This window comes from Venturia canescens, chromosome 2 (genome assembly GCF_019457755.1).
Source record: "Venturia canescens isolate UGA chromosome 2, ASM1945775v1, whole genome shotgun sequence".
In the NCBI taxonomy this organism is placed as follows: Eukaryota; Metazoa; Arthropoda; class Insecta; order Hymenoptera; family Ichneumonidae; genus Venturia; species Venturia canescens.
Window position 1 is genome coordinate 20,656,822 of NC_057422.1, and position 19,476 is coordinate 20,676,297.

At 40.0% G+C, this 19,476-nt stretch overlaps 1 protein-coding gene across 36 annotated transcripts in view; it reads right to left on the reverse strand.

The window, feature by feature from the left end:
• shot (dystonin-like protein short stop) overlaps positions 1 to 19,476 on the reverse strand; it is a 213,237-nt gene that overhangs the window by 10,165 nt on the left and 183,596 nt on the right. For 19 of the 36 annotated variants that reach the window (XM_043411243.1, XM_043411241.1, XM_043411237.1 and 16 more), the window contains 18 exons: positions 18,533 to 19,401; positions 17,796 to 18,085; positions 16,470 to 17,513; positions 15,863 to 16,340; positions 15,565 to 15,734; positions 14,639 to 15,460; positions 11,518 to 14,339; positions 10,458 to 10,469; positions 7,497 to 9,621; positions 7,137 to 7,384; positions 6,777 to 6,824; positions 6,483 to 6,524; positions 5,829 to 5,906; positions 4,549 to 4,720; positions 4,344 to 4,461; positions 3,913 to 4,142; positions 3,474 to 3,591; positions 1,557 to 1,619 (listed from right to left, as the gene is read on the reverse strand). In XM_043411243.1, coding sequence (XP_043267178.1) covers positions 1,557 to 1,619; positions 3,474 to 3,591; positions 3,913 to 4,142; positions 4,344 to 4,461; positions 4,549 to 4,720; positions 5,829 to 5,906; positions 6,483 to 6,524; positions 6,777 to 6,824; positions 7,137 to 7,384; positions 7,497 to 9,621; positions 10,458 to 10,469; positions 11,518 to 14,339; positions 14,639 to 15,460; positions 15,565 to 15,734; positions 15,863 to 16,340; positions 16,470 to 17,513; positions 17,796 to 18,085; positions 18,533 to 19,401 — 9,749 coding nt within the window. The remainder of the gene's footprint in view (positions 1 to 1,556; positions 1,620 to 3,473; positions 3,592 to 3,912; positions 4,143 to 4,343; positions 4,462 to 4,548; positions 4,721 to 5,828; positions 5,907 to 6,482; positions 6,525 to 6,776; positions 6,825 to 7,136; positions 7,385 to 7,496; positions 9,622 to 10,457; positions 10,470 to 11,517; positions 14,340 to 14,638; positions 15,461 to 15,564; positions 15,735 to 15,862; positions 16,341 to 16,469; positions 17,514 to 17,795; positions 18,086 to 18,532; positions 19,402 to 19,476) is intronic. The other 17 variants (XM_043411246.1, XM_043411233.1, XM_043411229.1 and 14 more) reach the window with 8 other exon arrangements.

A 19,476-nucleotide genomic window follows, 5' to 3' on the forward strand; every position in this document is an offset into this window, starting at 1 on the left:
TTGAATGAATAAATCATGAGGGAATATTGAGGAATAAACACTCCAATAATAGTTGCAAATTCATGATCAATTCCGCTTCATTCATTCATTTCATAAAATTGTCGAAACTGTTTATTGCTTTTTTATTCTTCAAAAAAAAAAAAAAAAAATAATACTGGATCATGAATTTGCGGATCAAAACTCGTACCATCGATATCAGCTGCACAATTTTCCGTATAGCCTCAATCGACGTACGTTCTTTTTATTTTAGCGTAATGTAAACCAAAAATTCCAACTACATCGCTACTTAAAAAGAATTTGGAACACGCTATTCGTTCCTCGAAAAGGGATTTAGAAAATCACATTTTCCTATATAAAAAATGTCTAAATTGTGGAAAATTTCTTGTCCATCAAAAAATTTCGTGTTCCAACGTTTCGAAAAGTTGGGTCGCACATATACAGATTCCAAAAACCATGATTTTTTTTCTATTTGTGAGATCCAACTTTCCGAAAGAAAAAAGTATAACATAAAAAATATTTTATTAATATCTGCAATCAACGCCAACACCATGCTGTTAAAAAAAAAAAAAAAAAATAATAGAAAAAAAAAGAATCTGAAAATATACGTAATGCTAAAAGTCATCATAAACCCACGCTCCAGGAAAAACCATACCATTTTGACGAGAATGAAAACCAGTTTCTTTCAATGCCTAATAAGAGCTCTAAATTTTACTTTTCGTATAATAAAACCAGCAGCAAAACAGAATAGACAGATCTAAAGTACCACAAAACCTAAATTGGTCAACTTTACAATTGTTCGTTGTACCGAATACAAATGCGAGTGATGAATGAAACCACGATAAGAATGAATCAGGTCGGAAAATCGTAAAGAGAATGAAGTTTGATGAATGACGAAAGACATTGAACAAAATAACAAAATGACTTTTAAAAAATCAATATTCACATGCCAACACGTAAAATGACAAAAATGCAATTTCACAGTCCATAATCATTTTATTGAAAAATATATTATAAGTGAGGTGTAATTGAAGTGAGAATTCCGCATGGTTCTTGACCGAAATTTCAAAACTTCGCAATTGAACAAGATTAGGAAAAAATTTCAAGGACTTCTGAAACTTCACAAGAACTAATTTTCAATTACATTCATTTTAATCATCCGAATGAATATTATTTAATTCAAGGAAGCGGTGAAAGAACAATCATGAAAGAAGTTTCTCAAAAAAATGATAAAAAAGCATCTTCAGTAATCGGTAAATGAACTTTATACAGTGAAAAAAAATGGTGTGTCTATTTCTCAAACAATATTTTTCAAAACAGTTATTCAATACGTCCTTGGTAATTGAACATCAAATGGAAATGGCATTGAAAGTGCACATGAAAATTCGTAACATCTCGGAGATGATAGAATTTCATAAGTTTTTTGACCAAATTGCGAAGCACTGAAAAATCATAAGTTGAAATAGTTGCCATAAATTTGTCCCCGATCGAAGATTCGAATGATCGTAAAATGATGTGGAAAACTGTGAAATAAGAATGAACGTGCAAGGAAGCCTCACCGAGCGGACACCAACCCTCATGTTGTTCCGGTTTGTTAGGATCCGGTATTGGCATTAGAAAGACTTGAGGAACGAATTATTTTCGTCAAATTTCAATTTTGTTCCGTCAACGAGGGGGTTTCAAAAAAATTAATCATGCGACACGTAATGTGAAACAAGGGAATAAAAAATGAAGATTGTAAAGCCCATTGCGAGAAAATCGAGAAATTATTGGAATAAACGAGATGAAATTCGCGCGGATTATCAAGGATTTGAGGAAGGAGAGAGTGAATCAGAAAGCAAGAAAATTCTTGTTAGTACAGAACTGATTAATGATTTCAGTGTTATCTATTAGGATTTATTGTTCCGTCGGATCCGATTGCTATTCCAGAAGAAAAAGTTAAGAGAACTGTGCCGTATTCATTGGGTAGAAGTAACGTGAAGGATTAGAAAAACAATGTGAAAGAGATGAATACGACGATATGATATGAAAAAATTGATATTAACAATTCCTTAAAAAGTGATGGATGAATTGCGTTTTTTATTAGAAATTAACAAAAAACATTCTTTCCGGATTAGCTATCGCTCCTCGTTAATTCATCAATTGGAGATATAGAAGAAAAACAATTTTTTCGTAAATAAAACATATTTAAAATTCAACTAGCAAAGATAAGCAAAAGCGAGAAGTAGCAGACGCACTCACACGCAGACACACCCCTCTTGTCACTCGAAAACGGGTTGTTGTTAACTTTTTTCAAATTTTTGTCAAACCTTTGTCAAATGCGATTAATAGCTTAATGATTATCTCAGGAGCTGAGATCATACACACAAAACGCACATAAGCGTTGTTATTTTTATATTAGGACATTAAGCTCGGACGCAAAGGGATTATTATTCACATTAAAATCATTAATTGACAGCAAGCTCGTCGGAGTACACCATTTAGTTCTTGTTCGAATATTCATGAAAATATATGCTACGATATCGCAAAATGAAGTACTAAAATGCTTAGTCAAATATCTATGAGTTGAAAAATATTTCAAACTCAAAATCAAAGATTCAATCTTTTAAATGCTTTCTATGAGACATCAATTTCTTAAAGATTTGGCGAAAAAATTAATGATGATTCTTAATACAGGAATTCACGAGACTTTAATAATACGAAAAAATTCAACGTTTACAGTAAAACTAAGAAATTCAGTCATCATTTTGAATATGCAATACTTTAACTCTTGTGGAAAAAAAAAATATATTTTGACCTCATTGATATATTTTACTGAGATTTTTCGCGCTTCATTTGAATTGTTATGACAAGACTATCATGACGAAAATAAAAAAAGTTAAAAATGGGTTTCCCCAACGTGGATGTACAAACTTTATCCTAAGTTAATCAGTTTAATGTTTGTCGTTATAAAGTTAGGGCTATTAGTCATTTTTCAAATGATCATCGTTGTAATCGTGTAATGAATGTTGGCAAGTATGACAATGGTCAAGAATGAATGAGACAAAAATTTTGTGAAAACGAATAACGAAAACAGGAAAAACGGAAAAAAAATAGAAACTAGATGCGCTCAGCTCGAGCAGTGAAACGAAACTTGACGATTGCCTCATAGGGGGAGAATTTAGTCGCTGCAACAATAGTTTTTCCTGTATTTTTCCCGACGAAGTTAAAACTTCCTATCCATCAGAATAGTTAACCAAATGACGATTCTCCTATGGTTCACTTTTTGTGAAAAAGAAACTCTTTTTGAATTCATCTCATTGTCCGATAAAAAAATTGGGTAAAAACTTTTCCAATTGTCGATTCATCGAATTAACTTTCGATACAACCCGCGATGTAATCAGCAATTAAAATCTTCTATGTTCTTTATCGATAATTATAATCATGATATTTCAGTTTGATTGAATAAAAGACTGTATTGATGACAAGAAACTTACCGCGACAGGGATCGTTTTTGAGGAGAAACTCGTCGAGAGCCACCCATCCACCACCGACTCTCACCATCACGGTTGATCGAAGAATACGGACCAAACGCAGTTTTTGGCTGTCACCGAACTGTCAATATATCATGTAATATATATTTTTTGTTTTAGCATATGGTCAAACAAATCGGACAATACACTGATAAAAAAAAAATCATTGGAACAACGAAATGTGGTACTACGGGGTGCCAATGAAGTAATATGATCGTCACAAAGTTAAACATCATTAAACGAATAAAATAGTTTTAGATCAAACTGCAGATTCATTCTCTCCAAAAGCATTGCAATTAAATGAAGAAAACTCTTCCAATAACATCGATTGCTATTGAATCAACAATTTTTTTCTCAGTGTACCCATTTTATCATGTTTATGCAGTATTTTCGTGCTACGTACTCGGTATTTTCCTTCGCCGACCTGGAATACCCGGAATTTCTGTCTACACGTGCAGAGCATAACAAGGCGTTTGACTTCGTCGTGAATCTTATCGGTGTCGTTGTGCGTTCGTCTTTCCTCCCAGTCGGGACGAAGGGCGGCTATAAATTCTTTCCAATCTATCAGACCTTCGCCATGACGATCGAAGAGATCAGCGACCGCACCCATTTCCAAACGGGAAGTTTCGAATTCTAGATAGAAATTAATGAATATTCAATTTAATTCCTCTGTCGAAAAATATGTAACTGTACGATTTTTCGAACTGAAAGAGCATAATTTCAGTTTGATTATTTATCACGATTCCTGTTTGATTTGATGCAAAATTGGTCACGTTTTCAAACATATTGATGAGTGAGAAATTTATAAAATTACATATAGGGGCAAATACTAACTGGTATTCATAATTCCTTGAATAAAATCATCCCTCGGAATCAAGCCGTCGTTGTTCTTGTCCATCTTTCTGAAGAGATCTGTCAATCTGGACTTCTTGTGGTTCATGAACTTCAAGAACTGGAAATGAAAGATACCATAAGTTTACAATATCCTATGATCATTATTTTTTTTCCCAACCCAGAAACATGATTCTATTCAGCTTACCCTCTTGCGCCAATCGTCCCAGCTGAAGTTAGCAACGCGATCAAGCTCCTGTATGTAATTGAGTTTGTCTTGGAGACGACGTTGACGTTCCCACGCGAGCATCCAAACATGACGCCAACGGTCCCAGAGAAGACGAACTCGCGGATTTCTGAATTCTGGCTCTGCCCCTTTGCTACTCGTCCAAAAAATACACAACAATTAATTTTTCAATGTTGAAAACTATTTTGTGTTTATTGAACATTCAGATGGTTTGATTACTCGAAGAATACACAAATTCAACTATGAATTAGAATATTTGAAATTTTCAAGGACATGTATATCATTACATGAGGAAAAAATTGACTAACGGACGATATTTCGCTTACGGAGTTTTAGAGAAACTAACAAAACGCCTTAATGCTTTTTTACTCCAACGCAAATATTCGGCAAAAATGTGCTGAGAAAACTGTGGCATCCCAATTTTTCCAGCTCCTACTGAACAACAATCAAGTTCATTCAGTGATGACACAGACAACTGACTTGTTACCTATCGACATTGAGGGGAAAAAAGTATCCAAAAAGTTGTGTTTCTTTCCGATTAGTTTTACCGTGAGATTTCCTTAAATTTGATCACAACATTGGTTGTTTATGTTTTCTAAATAAAGTAATATCGCAGTTTGAGAATACATATTAGATAATGATGCAAGAGTACCTCTTGAAGATTAAATTCGACTGTTGATAGTAACTGTGTTTCAAACTTAATTACGATTAGTGCTATTAGCATTCATTAATAATTGTAAACTATTATAATATGTGAAAACTATTAATTAATTCTGTAATACTACCACGAACAATCCATCCTAAAAATACAACTAATTGAATAGTGACTACGAAACTGCTGTTACTGTACATTTTTTGTAAAAAAAATTTTCCTCATAATTTTTGTAAACAAAATGCTTTGTGTAAGTAATATTTTCCATAGTGTATTGAGACTAATTCATCATGAACATCGATCGTTGCTTCTTTTTACTCTTCCAAAAGCAGCTTGGTTAATCAACGATGGAATAAATTCATGATGATAATGTATGAAGGTTTTAAAAACCAACGTATTCCAAACACTCTCAACCTCTTACCCCAACCAAGCACATCAAGTTTTCCTCAACCACTGGTACCAATACTTCTCAAGCTAACGTTTAAGGTGAAGATGAATGATTACTATACGAAATATGGAATGAGAGTAATAATACGGATAATAACGATAGTAAAGAGAGGATAATGTAAATCAAGAGGGAATCACTGACCTTCCTTTGGGTGGGAAGCGTGGGCCAATGTGCGGCAATGAAGGATCTGGAGTTCTCTCACGACCCGGGCTGGCGCGGCTAAACAAGAACATGCGTCACATCACTCGTAAAACTACTCAACTTTTTCTCTGTATAAACAAGGGCCTTTTTCTTCTGATGCGTAGTCTCGCATGTTAAGTGTAAATTACTCGGAAAATAAAGTAATTTATTAATATTGTCGTACGTGGACGAAAATAACAAAGGAAAGTAGTAACCATGTATTAATCGTATGACGAGAATCATTTTTAAGAATCAAGGGAAATGAACGAAATTGAAATACGTCTGAGTATTTTTATTGTTAAACATATCAACTTAAATTTAGCAATGTCTGGATAAATCAATATGAAACATTTAACAATTAATGAACACAGAAACAAATAAATCAAACGCTTAGTCGAAACTAAGGATAAAAACTATCCGAATTGAATAAAAAAGAATCTTGTTAGTCGTCATGCTTACGAACCAGCAAATTCTTTAACTGCCGATTAATCTCGTGTCTATTAGATAGAACATTCATGAATGACGTGTAGGCGTAATGATGGAACAAACACGTGGGTGTGTGTTGCGAAATGTACGTATGTAAGCAAAACAGAAAGTTTGATAATATGCGCATACCTTCCACGTCGGGATTGCAAGAGATCGCGGCTGCCTTTGAAGCTAAACAATACCAAAAGGAACACAAAAAAAGTTAAATTGGACTCTTGAAATTTGTAGAAAAAAAATACGAGAAAATGAATGGTTTCATAAAATTCAAAAAAATGACAATAATTCGTTCTCCAGATTGGTTTTAAAAACAGAATAAATATCAACTAATAAATCATCGTACAAAAAAGGATGGAAAATCAAAATCTTTCGATAATGTGGCAAAAGGGCTCATTGTCGAATACTAGACTTATTGACGAAACGCACCTTTGCTTACGGAGCGGCTGATCGTGATCATTGTCCTGATAGTCCTTACTGTTTTCGTTGATAAATAATGCGAATCATGCAACAACAAACACAACGAATTACAACAATGATAAACACACGAAGGCATGAGAAACCAAGACGAGCAATGATCACAAAAAATCACAGACATTGAATATGAAATTATGAAAAATACAGAAGCAACGAGTACATGAAAAATGTATGCAAATTACTCGATACACAAAATTGCAATGAACAATCTCTCTTTATATGAAGCCACCTAATATTCAGTGGGTTAAAAATCAACAAAAAGTGAAAACAATCATCGATGATAACGATGAAAAAAATGACGTGCTAACTTACATTTGTCCCGGTGTTTTAGTCTTGGACATTTTACGAGAATCCTTGACCGATTTGACCTGTCGCGCTTTGCATACGCGATCGACATCATTCTGTCGACGACTCGTATTCTCCATGAATTCGCGATGATCGGTTATCAGCTCTTCCAATGTTACACGATCGTCGGGTAACGGTTCAGCTTCCAGAGCCGTTAATGTGTTGGTCAGACCCTCCAACCAGGCAAGCAATTCTTCGAGTAGATTGTCGAGATCCTGTTTAATCAGAGTTCAAATGTTATAGTCAATTTAAAAATCCATCGCGATTAATAACTTCGTCTTTAAAAATTTTAAAAGACGAAGTCAACTAAAATGAAGCAACATTAACCTGAAGTCCCTGCATGTGGTTCTCAAGCCTTTGGTTTCTCTGATGAGCCCAAGTGGAAACTTCTTCCCATCTCGATTGTATAATTGTAATCCAGTGTTTAATTACAGCCGCGCCATCAGGATGAGCTTTGGCGAGTACCGCATGTGCCAATTCGAGTGTATTGTTCTTCTCGAATTCCTTGGCCTCGAGTTCGCGCAAGAATTTCTCATGTTCCATCAATTGATTTCTGCTTTCCTGTTCGTCCTCGGGTAATTGTCCGGCAAATCTTAATTTCATTTCAGCATCGCTGAGCCATTCGAGGAGCACATGAACGGATTTGTGAAGTCGTTCGGCATCGCGAAGTGCTTCTTCGAGTTTGGCAGTTTTCTTGGAGGACAAACGTGTGACGGTGTCCCAAAGCGCAGTTACTTCGGAAACTTGTGTTCTGATAGTCGAGGCATCCTCGATGGTGGCTTTAGACTCGAGTTCGCGACCGGTTCTGATAACAGATTCCATTTGCGATGCTCTCGATTCTAAATCCTCTTCAAACGATTTATGCTGATCAACGAGATTCATAACCGTATCGAGATCACCGTGCAACGGTCCTGGGTTTGCCAATTGTTTCTCGGTCTTTCGCAGCCAATCGAGAAGCGCCTGTATCGCGTCCTTAAATTGTCCGGAGAACAAAAGTGCCTCCTCGAGTTTACGTTGACGATCGACGCTCTTGCCACAAACGGTCGTCCATTTGTTCTTCAATTCATTGAGCAATTCTTTGAGCGCTGGCTCGTCACTCTTCGGCGCTTTGTCTTTGAGCGTTTTACCATTTTTCATGGTCGTATCGTAATTTCCTTGTTTAGCACTGAGCGCCTTTTGCACTTCACGATGTTTGTTCAAACGGAATTTAATTTTCTCCGGATCGTTGCCACCTACACCGTCCGCCGCCATGTCGTCCAAAGTTCTTTCCGTTTCTTCGAGCCAGTTCATCAGATTCGACCAAGAATCATGGAACTCTCGGGCCTCTTTGTAGCCGTGATCCAAGGCTCTCGTTCTCTCAGCCGATTTCGATACAACGCGTTCCCACCGATGTTGTACGCTTATCATCAAATTTTTGATCAATATAACATCTTGCTTCTGCGAGAAATAACGCAAATGGGTGCCTTTCTTGTCAAGATTGAGCATTGTTTCGCGATGTACGCCAACGTCTTTTTGGAATGTTTTGTGCTCTTCGATTTGTCCTAATATCGTTTCCATGACGCGCGACACGGGTTTCAAATTAGTAAGTATTTTTTCAGCATTCGTAAGCCAATCGACAAACGCTTGCAGGGCATCATGAAACTCGGTAGCTTCTTTCAAGGCTATTTCAAGCTTGATCTTCTTGTCGCTAGCACGGGCAGTTACGCTGTCCCATCGTTGTTTGAGATTCCGTAAATTGTGATTGAGACTGCCAGCGCTGGAGGCTCCGGCGCGTTTCAAATATTCCTGTCCCTGCTGCAAAACCGTCTCTACCTTAGGACGATTCAGCTCGAGCTCGTTATAAACTTCCATGAAGCGTTCCAATTGTTCGGATGCTGTTTCCGGAAGACCTCCAACCGGTTTCGAGGCCACGATCATGCTGTCAACGTCACCCAACCACGAGAGTAAATCTTGTATTTCAGCTGTGAATGATTGTGCTTCGCGCAATGCGTCCTCCAATTCCCGCTGACGATCTGCAGCTCGTTGCAACAAATCGCGCCAACGACGATTCAGCGTTCCTAATTTTTCAGCCGTTGTCGATGCCTCGGCTGTACCTTTGCCGTCCTCGATTAGTTGTCTACCCGCATCGTTCAGCGTATCTACGCTCGTCTGATGAGCCTGTATATCATTCACCAGAACCTTCAACTTGGCCAATTCAACTTCAATCACTTGAGGATCACCAGCAACCGGTTTCAGCTCGTCCAATGTCCTGTCCGTGTTGTCGATCCAAACGAGAAGCTCATCCAACGCGTGCTGGAATTGACCGAGACGGAGCAACGCGTTCTCCAACAAACGTTGACGCTCGACCACCCCTCGAAGCAATCCATCCCAACGACGATTCACCGCTCCAAGAGGCTCCTTGATCGCTGCAGCTTGCTCGGACGATGTTCTTTCCGTCAATTCAGCCGCTTGTCTGTAGAAACAATATTTCGTTACGATTAGCATTGGAATTCTGAGAAGAGGTACCGTCAAAAAAATGTAGTCAGTCGAGGGACTCAACGATTGTTTCGGATTTTCTTTAAATTAATATATACAATTAACGAACAATAATTCACGTCCGATGAATTATAGAATTCGAAAAATGTACCTAAAATTTTATTCCGGTTGCAATGGGAAAGTAATTGAAGTACTAAATTTCTCGTAAGAATAAATATACAGTAAATTATCAATCCTCATTCCCTGAAGCTACGTTTTTTTTCTCTGGACCTCTTTCCTTGTAAGTATTCGTTGGAACATTAATTACTTCGATATAGTTAAAGTAATCAATATCACCAACTGCTCTTTAATCGCTAAGGTAAGTTATAACCACACCTACAAATTTAGACTAAAGATTTATTTAAATAGCTTTTCTACAACGATGAAAAAAACGATTATAAGTCAATGAATGAAAACAATGATCGAACTACTGCGAGAATACGAAAAATCCTCGTTAAATGGTGCCAAAAATTTTGTATGCGTATATTTGTTTCTCCTTCCACTTTTCTGCAAATACCTGCACCTGTTTTGCATGCTCAAAGACAATACGCAATGCAATCGCAAAACAAACAGGAATATTTGGTAAATAAAAACTTTCGTTTTTCGTTGCTACATTATAGGGTCACAAAGGGTATAGTTAAGAATTAACAGTTCGTTCATTAATTATGTTTCGGGATAGAATTTCGTTTGTTGGGCTTAAGGTTGCTGCACACTTAGAACAAATTTTTTAAGCCATGCTCTAACTACGGCAACAACACAGAGAAGTTGACTTGCCTTGTCAGACTCCTTATGTTCAGGTACCGAAACAAAAAAAACGTTTGGGATTAGATATGCATGTTTTTTTTTCAAGTCGTATTTTCTGCTATTTTATATACTATCAATTACAGTAATATTATTTCATAGAGTTTATCTGAAGTATTTAATAAAAAAAATGTTTAATCTCAAATTTTGTCCAAATTTGTTGAACTTTCAAATTTTTCGTAGAATTAAGACAATGTGATAATGATGAAAAACTGATCAACGGGAACCCACAGGTTCCCATAATCAATCGGTATTTGACCTCATCGTTCTTAATGCGGGGTTCAAACTCATGATCGTGAAATATTCGCGATTAAACATATGTAAATGTTTCCAAAAGGATTCTTTCTGTAATGAAACGAGACTTTCATGGCGTATCTTTTTAAAGTAAAAATTGAAGGAATCATTCTGCCGATGCAAAAATACTAATCAATTTCACTCTAATAAAAAAAAAATCGTCATTTTTTCAATTACAATATCAGTATTTATCAATACGCGAAAAATATTTGGCCGATACTTCAATACGTTTTGTAATGACGATTATTCTGTATAAAGCCGAACAAAGAAAATCTAACAATAAGTTATCGCAGCCCAAATATTTCTGCGACGATTCCCTTCTTTCCTCAGCATTAATCGCTCAGCGTGGAGGTGATTGATCATTCGCGCGAGTGCGAGACGCACTAAATTGAAAAGCATATACACGTTTTTCTTGGAAATCTTTGATACATCAGGAAAAAGATAAGATAGACATTCTGCTTTGATGAAAAAAGAACAAAGCTGTATAACTGATATTTTTCTTGAAGCATCAAGTATCTCCAAAAGAAAAGTGCAGCAGAATTTTTACTGATCGGATGGTTGATAGATTGCTCTAAAACTGGGAAACAAGTTGAACTAACTCAAGTCCCTAAGGGCACAGAAAAAACAGTGCTGCGAAAAATGTAACGGGAACAAAAATCGTTATCACTCGATGAATGAGAGAAAATATGAGTCAAAAGGCGGACGGAAGGAAAGAATTGAACATTGGTGTGAATCGTACCTGTTAAGAGCCTCAACCTTGACCATATGAGGATCGACTTCGGCCTTGAACCGCGCGAGTTGTTTGATTTGTTTTTTGACTTCGTCAATATCGCTACCGAGCATACCCATATCAGCGAATTTGTCTTCGGCCTCTTGCAAGAATTCTAACAAATTTTGTAGAGTTTCGTGGAATTCCATGGCTTTTTCCATAGCGTCGATGAGATTCTCTTCGCGCCTTGCATAAAGAGCGGTGACATTGTCCCAAGCTTGATCGAGATCTTCGATGTGCTTTCGTACTTCCGGTTTATCGGGCTCGCCGCAAAGACCCATCAGTTCGTGTCCCGATTGGCGGACTTGTTCAACGTCTGGTTTCGTTTGATCGATCTCTTGACGAATTTCTTGCAAAGCGACCTGTTGCTGTTGGATTGCATCGGGTTGAGCAGCCGGTGGAGCTTGACCAGCGAGTGCATCCTGGAGTTCCCTGAGGGTGGCCATGACGCCATTCAATTCGGACCAGAATTTCTCAGCCACGGCAAGAGTGTCGTCGAGTGTGTGGCCACGGTCAGTCGTCGCTTTTTGCACATCGGCCCATAATTTGTTGAGTTTTTCCAATTTACGTTTGATATCTTTGACCGCTGGATCAGCCCGATTGCCGGCTTTGCTGATGACGTCGTCAGCGGCTTTTTTAACCGCGGCATAAGCCTCGCTCCTCTGTGCCAGATCTTCGGCCAAAGCAGCATTTTCTTCCATCTGATCGCGCAAACGCGGTGGATGGGCACTGACAGGTTCGACTCCGTTGACTTGGTCAGCGGTGGACGACAAAGCTCGCAGCATACCCTCAAGCTTGTCCGAGAATTGTGACGACTCTTGAAGAGCTTGCTCGAGAGTTTGTTGGCGAGCCCGTAATTCAGCACGGAGTGCTGCGTAACGAGCGTTGTCGTTGTCAAGAATATCTTGTACTTTGGCGCCTTCCTCGTCGTTGCAAAGCTTCATAAGCGCCTCACCGGTCTTATTGAGCTTCTCAACCAACGGTTTGTGCTCGTTTATGCTTTGCATCAAAAGCTCATTCTTGTCCTGCTGATGGGCGATGAGATCGGGTCTAAGCGCCGGCATGGGCAGCATGGCGACTTGTTGTTCAGCCTCTTCCAACCAACTGACGAGACCAGCGTGCGTATCACGAAGATGTTCAGCCAATGGCAACGCTTGCTCGAGAGCGCCTAGCCTGTCGCTCGAAAGACCCGATACGATTTCCATCGTTTCGCGAAGGTCTTCCATTTTATCTCTTATCGTCGATGTATCCTCGTGATGGGTATTTTCGCGTATGACTTTTTTCGCGGTCGAAATGACATCGCGAACGCGTCCTTTTTGACTGGAGATATCGTCGTTCAGGGCTTTGTGTTCTTTCAATTGTACACGGATAATTTCAGGTTCGCTGCTCGGTGGTTCAGCCTCCCGCAATTGATTATCGACTTCGCGGAACCAATCGAGCAAATCGTCAATGTCACCGATAACCTCCAGTGAGCGTTGTTTGCTGAGTTGGATTCTTTCGGCTTTGCGTTGTATCTGTTCGGCGATTGCGTCGAAACGCCGATTGTCTCGTGTGACGAGACCTTCGATCGTCGCGGCGCCTTCTCCCGGTGAAATTTGACACAATTGGGGACCGACTGTATTGAGTTTTTCCAGTACAGGTCGATACTCTGAAATTTCCATTTCTAACCGTATAATCTCTTCCTCGCGTGGTTCAGCGGATTGGAGAGCAGCTTCGGCACCTTGCATCCAGTCCATAAGGCGATTGTGATTGTCGTGGAATTGTTGCACGAGCGGCAGTGCCTCTTGAGCGTGTTTGAGAAGATCAGAGCCACGTGTTACAAGATCGTTGAAACGTCTTTGGAGGGAATCCAGTTTGTCCTTCAATCTTATAGCCTCGTCGCTCGAGATATGCTTCATCAACTCGAGTCCCGAATCGACAGTACTATCGACTTCGGTCTGTCGCGCTGACACTTCTTCCGTAAGATCAGCAAGATCTTCCATTTGCTGTAACAATTTTTCGGTGTGCACTGCGAGTACGCGATACTTGGAGAGCCTTACTTCCATGCTCTCCATCCATGCTTGTAGATCTTGATAAGTCAATACCAAATGACGAAGACCCTGTCTTGACCTTTGCAAAAGATTGCCCAACGCATCGGAACGATCTACCAACGCGGCGTAACGATCAGCAGCGTCTTGCAGCTTGTCAGCCAAAGTCGCTGCTTCGTCTTCACCAACGAGACTCATTAACTGACTAGCGATTTCCGTGAGTTCGCTGAAATCTGGTTTCTTCGATAGTATATCATCGTGAAGAGCGTCGTGCTCAGTCACACGCTGTTGTATTTTCTCCTCGTCCGTCGGCACCAATTCCATGTCCTTCACCTTTTTCTCCGTTTTGTCCAACCAAATAGCCAAGGGCACGAGTTTTTCCTGGAATTCTCTGGCCACTGCCATTGCCTGCTCCAGAGCCTCCATTCGCTCAGCTGCGCCCTCCGTCAAATTATCGAAACGTCCGACCAAATCGTTCAGTTGTTTCTCTATTGCTTTACGCTCTTTTGGATCCGCACCTGCGACTACTTCTTGGCCCATCGTATACAGTGACGACATAGAATTTTGACGGTCCATCAACATCTTCTTCAAAAACTTTTGCTCTTGCAGTTGCGCTTTCACTACTTTGTAGTCCGACGATGGAGGCTTTTGATTAGCTACCATTTCTTCTGTGTCGGCTAGCCACTTTTCAAAACCGTCTAAAGCCTCTTGGAACTTACCGGATTGCAACAGTCCCACGTCCAATCTTCGATCCCGTTCGTTCAACTGGAAGGAAAAAACATAGATAACGATTAATGCGGGTTTTTTTCTTTGAAAACAATGATGACCAAATGAAAACAAACGTGTTCTTATTGCGATAATGTTAATTATGAGAATCGTACTCTGTGCCACAAACGTATTCTAAAGTAAAAGTCTTCCATGGATAGGAAAGCTCGCGAGGCGGTATCATAGACGACTGAGCAACATTTAGTTCGTATGCATTTTTACATAATGAGGCTCAACCCCCTCTTCGACGGTGAGTTACGTAAAAAGTGAATAAATAGGATTTTCTACGACACACTCACCCTCTCCTTGAGATCGTTCCATCTCTCGTTCATTTTGTCCAAATCTTTCTCGATATTCGTAGTGCTAACGTCGCGAGCAGCACTCTGTACAAGTGTTTGGCCAAGCATATTGAGTTCGTCGACAGCGTGCGCGATGGGCTCGATTTTTTTGGCTTTCAATGCACGGAAGTCGTCCTGTTGGGCCTTGATGGAATCGACTTCGGATCCAATAGGTTTGAACCGACGGACTTGTTCACTCGCGTCTTTTATATCATCAAGTACATTGCCGTGGGCTTGATAGAATTCTTGCAGTTTATTCAAAGTGTCATTCAGCTCCTCATCGCGACTTCGAGCCCGTTCGTCGAGTCTGCCGATGTTGCGTTTCAAGGCGTCCACTTGATCTCTTGTCGCCACGGCATCTGGAGCGAAACCACTGTCAACGAGATTTTCACCCGCGTTGACGAGATCGGAAACTTCTTCGGACAATCTATTGACACGTGCGATCAACTTCCCAACGTCCTCGATCTGACCGCGAACCGCCTTGATCTCTCGAGCCGGCGCTTTCATCGAATCCAATTCGTTCTCCAACGCCGACAAATCCTGAGTAAGACTTTTTGCATGGTCGTTAAACTGAGCCACAGCAGTTGCCGCACTCTGCAAATCGCTGCAACGATCATCCAGCTTAGCTTGAAGATCGTTTATACGATCTGTCAAATTTTCAATCTCATCCTGCAAATGTGTTGCGTCTACGCCTTGCTCGCGTGCTTTGTTCACGAGATCGTTTGCTTGCTGTCTCACGGCTTGCAATGGTTTCTTCAGCGCCGCTGTTTCCTCTCGTAAGTTCTGGAATCAATAAAATTCAAGGGAATTTTTTCGTTTTCGGGCTTGCAACAAACATAACAATATTATTTCATTTGCCTGTCAATTAAAATTTATACGAATCTCACCTTTATTCTGTCGAGAAGTTTCGGATCTTTAGACGCGCCGCCTAGAGCATCATGCGATGCAAGTTTGTCCTCGCATCGCTGCAGACCGTGCTGAAGATCTCGCAAATTTTCATTGAAATCGGCAAGGTGACGAGCCGTGTCTTCCAAAGATTGAGTTCTCTCCAAGAGATCTACGGAAGTAGAGAAAAAATATTAATTTCTGTTAATAAATAAAACAATTGAGAGGAGGAAAAAAACATTCAATGAATATCTGTGAATAAACAATCATTCGAAATTGAATGGAAAATCACGTATTTACCATTGTTCAGTTTGTCCCATCTGGTTCTCATAGCGCCAAGTTCGTTCTTCACGACATCCTTGTCGATATCACAAGCGCTCAAGAAAGTTTCTCCGAGTGTTTTGTTGTTTTCGAATTCGCCGGAACGCTTCCAAACTTCGTTTCTGAACGAGGACAATTCTTTAAGTTGTTTCTCAATGTCTTTGCGTTTGAACGAAGCGGGTTTGAGACTTTCGAGTTTGTCCTCGGCTTGTCGCAACCAGGGCAAAAATGAGTCTTGAGCTCTGTAATATTTCTTGCAATGTTCGGCGCAAGTCTGAAGCTTCGTATGCCTGTCAACGGTGTCTTTCTTCAAACGATCCCATTGCGATTGCATTTTGTCGAGATCGCGTTGTAATGTTCGATTTTCGGTTTTTTGAGAACGAGCGAGAATATCGCGACCTTTGTTCAGCAACATAATCACTTCGTGCTCTTTTCCCATCACGTTACGATATACCGGCTGGAATTTTGAAAAATATAAAATTTACAATACAATTTTACATGTTCGCGTTCTCGTCTGAGAATGATATTCCCATTTAAATGATTAAGTATGTGTATACAAAAAAATATGCCGAATATTAATTTTCACCTCATGATGATCCAATTGTTGTTGAAGAATCTCACGATCAGCAGAGACGAGTAATTTTTCAGACATGTTGCCAAGCTCGTCAGCAAGCCATCCGAGAGTTCTGCTGCAGGAAGCCTCAAACTGTCGTCCATCGCGTAGATTGCCTTCGATTTCAGCTTTGCGATGATCCAGTTTCTTCTGTAGATTATTGTAGAGTTTACCGACAGCGGTCAGTTTGCCCTGAATTTCCGATTTTGATGCAGGATCACTGAGGACTTCGCAAAGTTGAGCACCAGCCGCTTCAGCATCAGCCAAAAGAGGTCTTTGTCCTTCGAGTTGTCTCTCCAGGTTCTCAATTTTACGAAGTTGCTCCTCAGGATCTTTGTCGAGGGGCAGATCGTCGAGATTGTCGGAAATTGCTTGTAGAGCATCGCGCAAACGATTTAGACTGGCGTCGAATTCGCGACTTGTATCCACCGCATCACCAAGACTCTGGGCTCGTTCGTCCAAACGCCCAACTTGATCGGCCCATCGTTCCATTATGTTTCTCAATTTCATACTTATCTTTTGTCCATCAGGTGAATCCGGGGCCAATCTTACGAGAATGCTCTCGCCAACCTCGACCAAATGGTCGAGCTGTGGTTTTTGCGTCCTGAACTCTTCGCGCAAAACTTGTACCTGTTGTACTTGGCTCGCGACCATTCGCGGATCTGACGAGATTGGTCCGAGAGCGCCCAACATTCTTTCTTTTGCTCCAAGCCACGAATTGAGATTTTCATGCGTATCATGAAATTCTTTAATGTCCTCCAAAAATTTGATACGATCTTTGCAACGATCGCTTATCGATTTCCATCGGCTCGCGACATCTTCCATTTCGTCGTGCAAACGATCCACACCCTCACCGTCTTTTTTACGTCTCACAAGATCACGAACTTGAGTTCTTGTACTATCCAACAATGATTGCTTCTCGTACATTTCTTCGATCACTACCTTTATCTGTTTCGTTGTCTTATCCGCTTCCTCTTTTGTCACGGGGATCGTTTCCTTCGGCAACTGTCGTTGGATCTGTGTTAAAAATGTCATTAATATAAGAGTGTCGCTGCAATAATACTTCTCTGAGAAATATGATTTTTTTAAATTCAATATTGAGAGAAAAAGTATCTCAGCGCTCATGAAGCTTCGTAACTATGGTTTGTGATACATTAAATGCCTAGAAAAGTCACTTTATTTCTATAAAATTGTTCATTTTATCACATTTGACGAACACATTCGATAATATTTTTCCAAGTCGTCAAATCGTAAAAAAGTAGAAGGATCGACGTGGAAAATCGAAAATCTTTGACGAACCTTGTCCAAAAATTGCGATAGCGTTTTCAAGTTTTCGAGATGCTTGCGGAGTTCTTCCCGAATGTTGTCAAGATCGGTTTGGCGATCGGTCAATCTAACTCCGAGTAAACCATAGCGATTGTTGATTTCGGAAAGTTGTTGTTGCACAGGTGACAATTCCTCGAGATGGAAACCATCCTGGCTGGAACGACGGCTGCTGAATCCGCTGCTGCCACCTGGAGAGACTGGACTTTGTACCGCGTAAGACTTAGTGGGGGAAGGTGAGCGACCGTCTTGTGACATTCTGCGTACTACAAAAAAAAATTTCGTTCCGAAATATAAAGCAAAGTGGCGTAGATGTAGTGTCGTGATTTGCTGCAATTGTAAGCCATAAACATTTTTCTTTGCGATCGTGTGCAGAGCGGTAAGTGAAGATCATCAACTGTATAATTGTGTCCGAAAATGGTGGCCTTTGGGATAAAATTTTTTAAAAATTGTTTTTTGCAATTAGACGAAAAAACATCTTTCTCGACAAATTTGCAACAAGAAATATGTGGAAAGTGTATGATAATATTGACAATTGAAATTCTTGAAACGAAACTGTAGCGTCTCGTCTTGGAAACATAATTAAAGACTTAACGAACACAAATATACGAACGTTACGTTGAAAGTTCAGAGTGAATCGTTAATTTCAACGATCGAGTGAATTGGACGTGTGAAAATATATTGGTGCGAAAGTAGTGAAATGTAATACGTACGGGGACTTGTAACGGTGGTTCGTTTCGTGGGGCTGGTACTGCCGCGACGACGAGGTGGGCTTTCGCCGCGTTCTTTGAGCAAACTGTCATAAACTATACCAAGATCGTTGACTTTATCGACGGTATTGCCATAATCGCGATATTCCTTATGAATGGGTTTAAGTTCCTCGGTTTGTCTCTTGAGAATTTCAAGATCCACAGCAACGGGAAGCAAGCGAGTGACTTTGGTCTCGGTTCTCGTGAGCCAATCGACAACTTGATCGCGTAATTTTTCATAAGCGGTGAGCTGTTCAGCACGTGATTTGCTCAATCGTTGTTTTTCATCTAGAAGATTTGTCAGTTCTTTCCACTGAGTCTCGAGTGCTTTGATTTTGTCCCTGACATGTGCGACATCGGTGATGTCCTTTTTGGCCAACAAATTTTTGCCGTTTCGCACGAGATCCTCGAAATTGCCACGCTGATCTTCACGCTTGTCGATCAATTGCGACATTCTCGTTTCGTATTCGGAAACATCTAGTTTAGCGAATTCACGCGATTCAAGAACATCGATCATGTGCGAGTACCAAGTATCGAATTTAATCGTATCGGTTGTAAAATCACCGAGTGCCTGGGAAATTTCATCGAGGAATTCACCTCGACGAACCGATTTGTCCATTAGTTTTTCGTACCGACTCTGCACGTCTTTCAATTTACTTTCGATGCGTTTAGCTACACGAGCGTTACTCGAATTTACTAGGAGATCCTGTGCACTCGCTGTTATTGTTTCGACGCTTGGACGGTGGCTGTCCAAATCCGATTGGAGCAGCCTTTGCTCTCGCTGTTGCTCTTCGAGACGATCTTTTTGGAGGCTTGCTGGTCTCTGGAGGTTTCTGAAAGTCACGAGAAATGATCCTTTAAAAATCAATCTACCGATTTTGTGCATAGATTTTGTGTCAATGTGCACA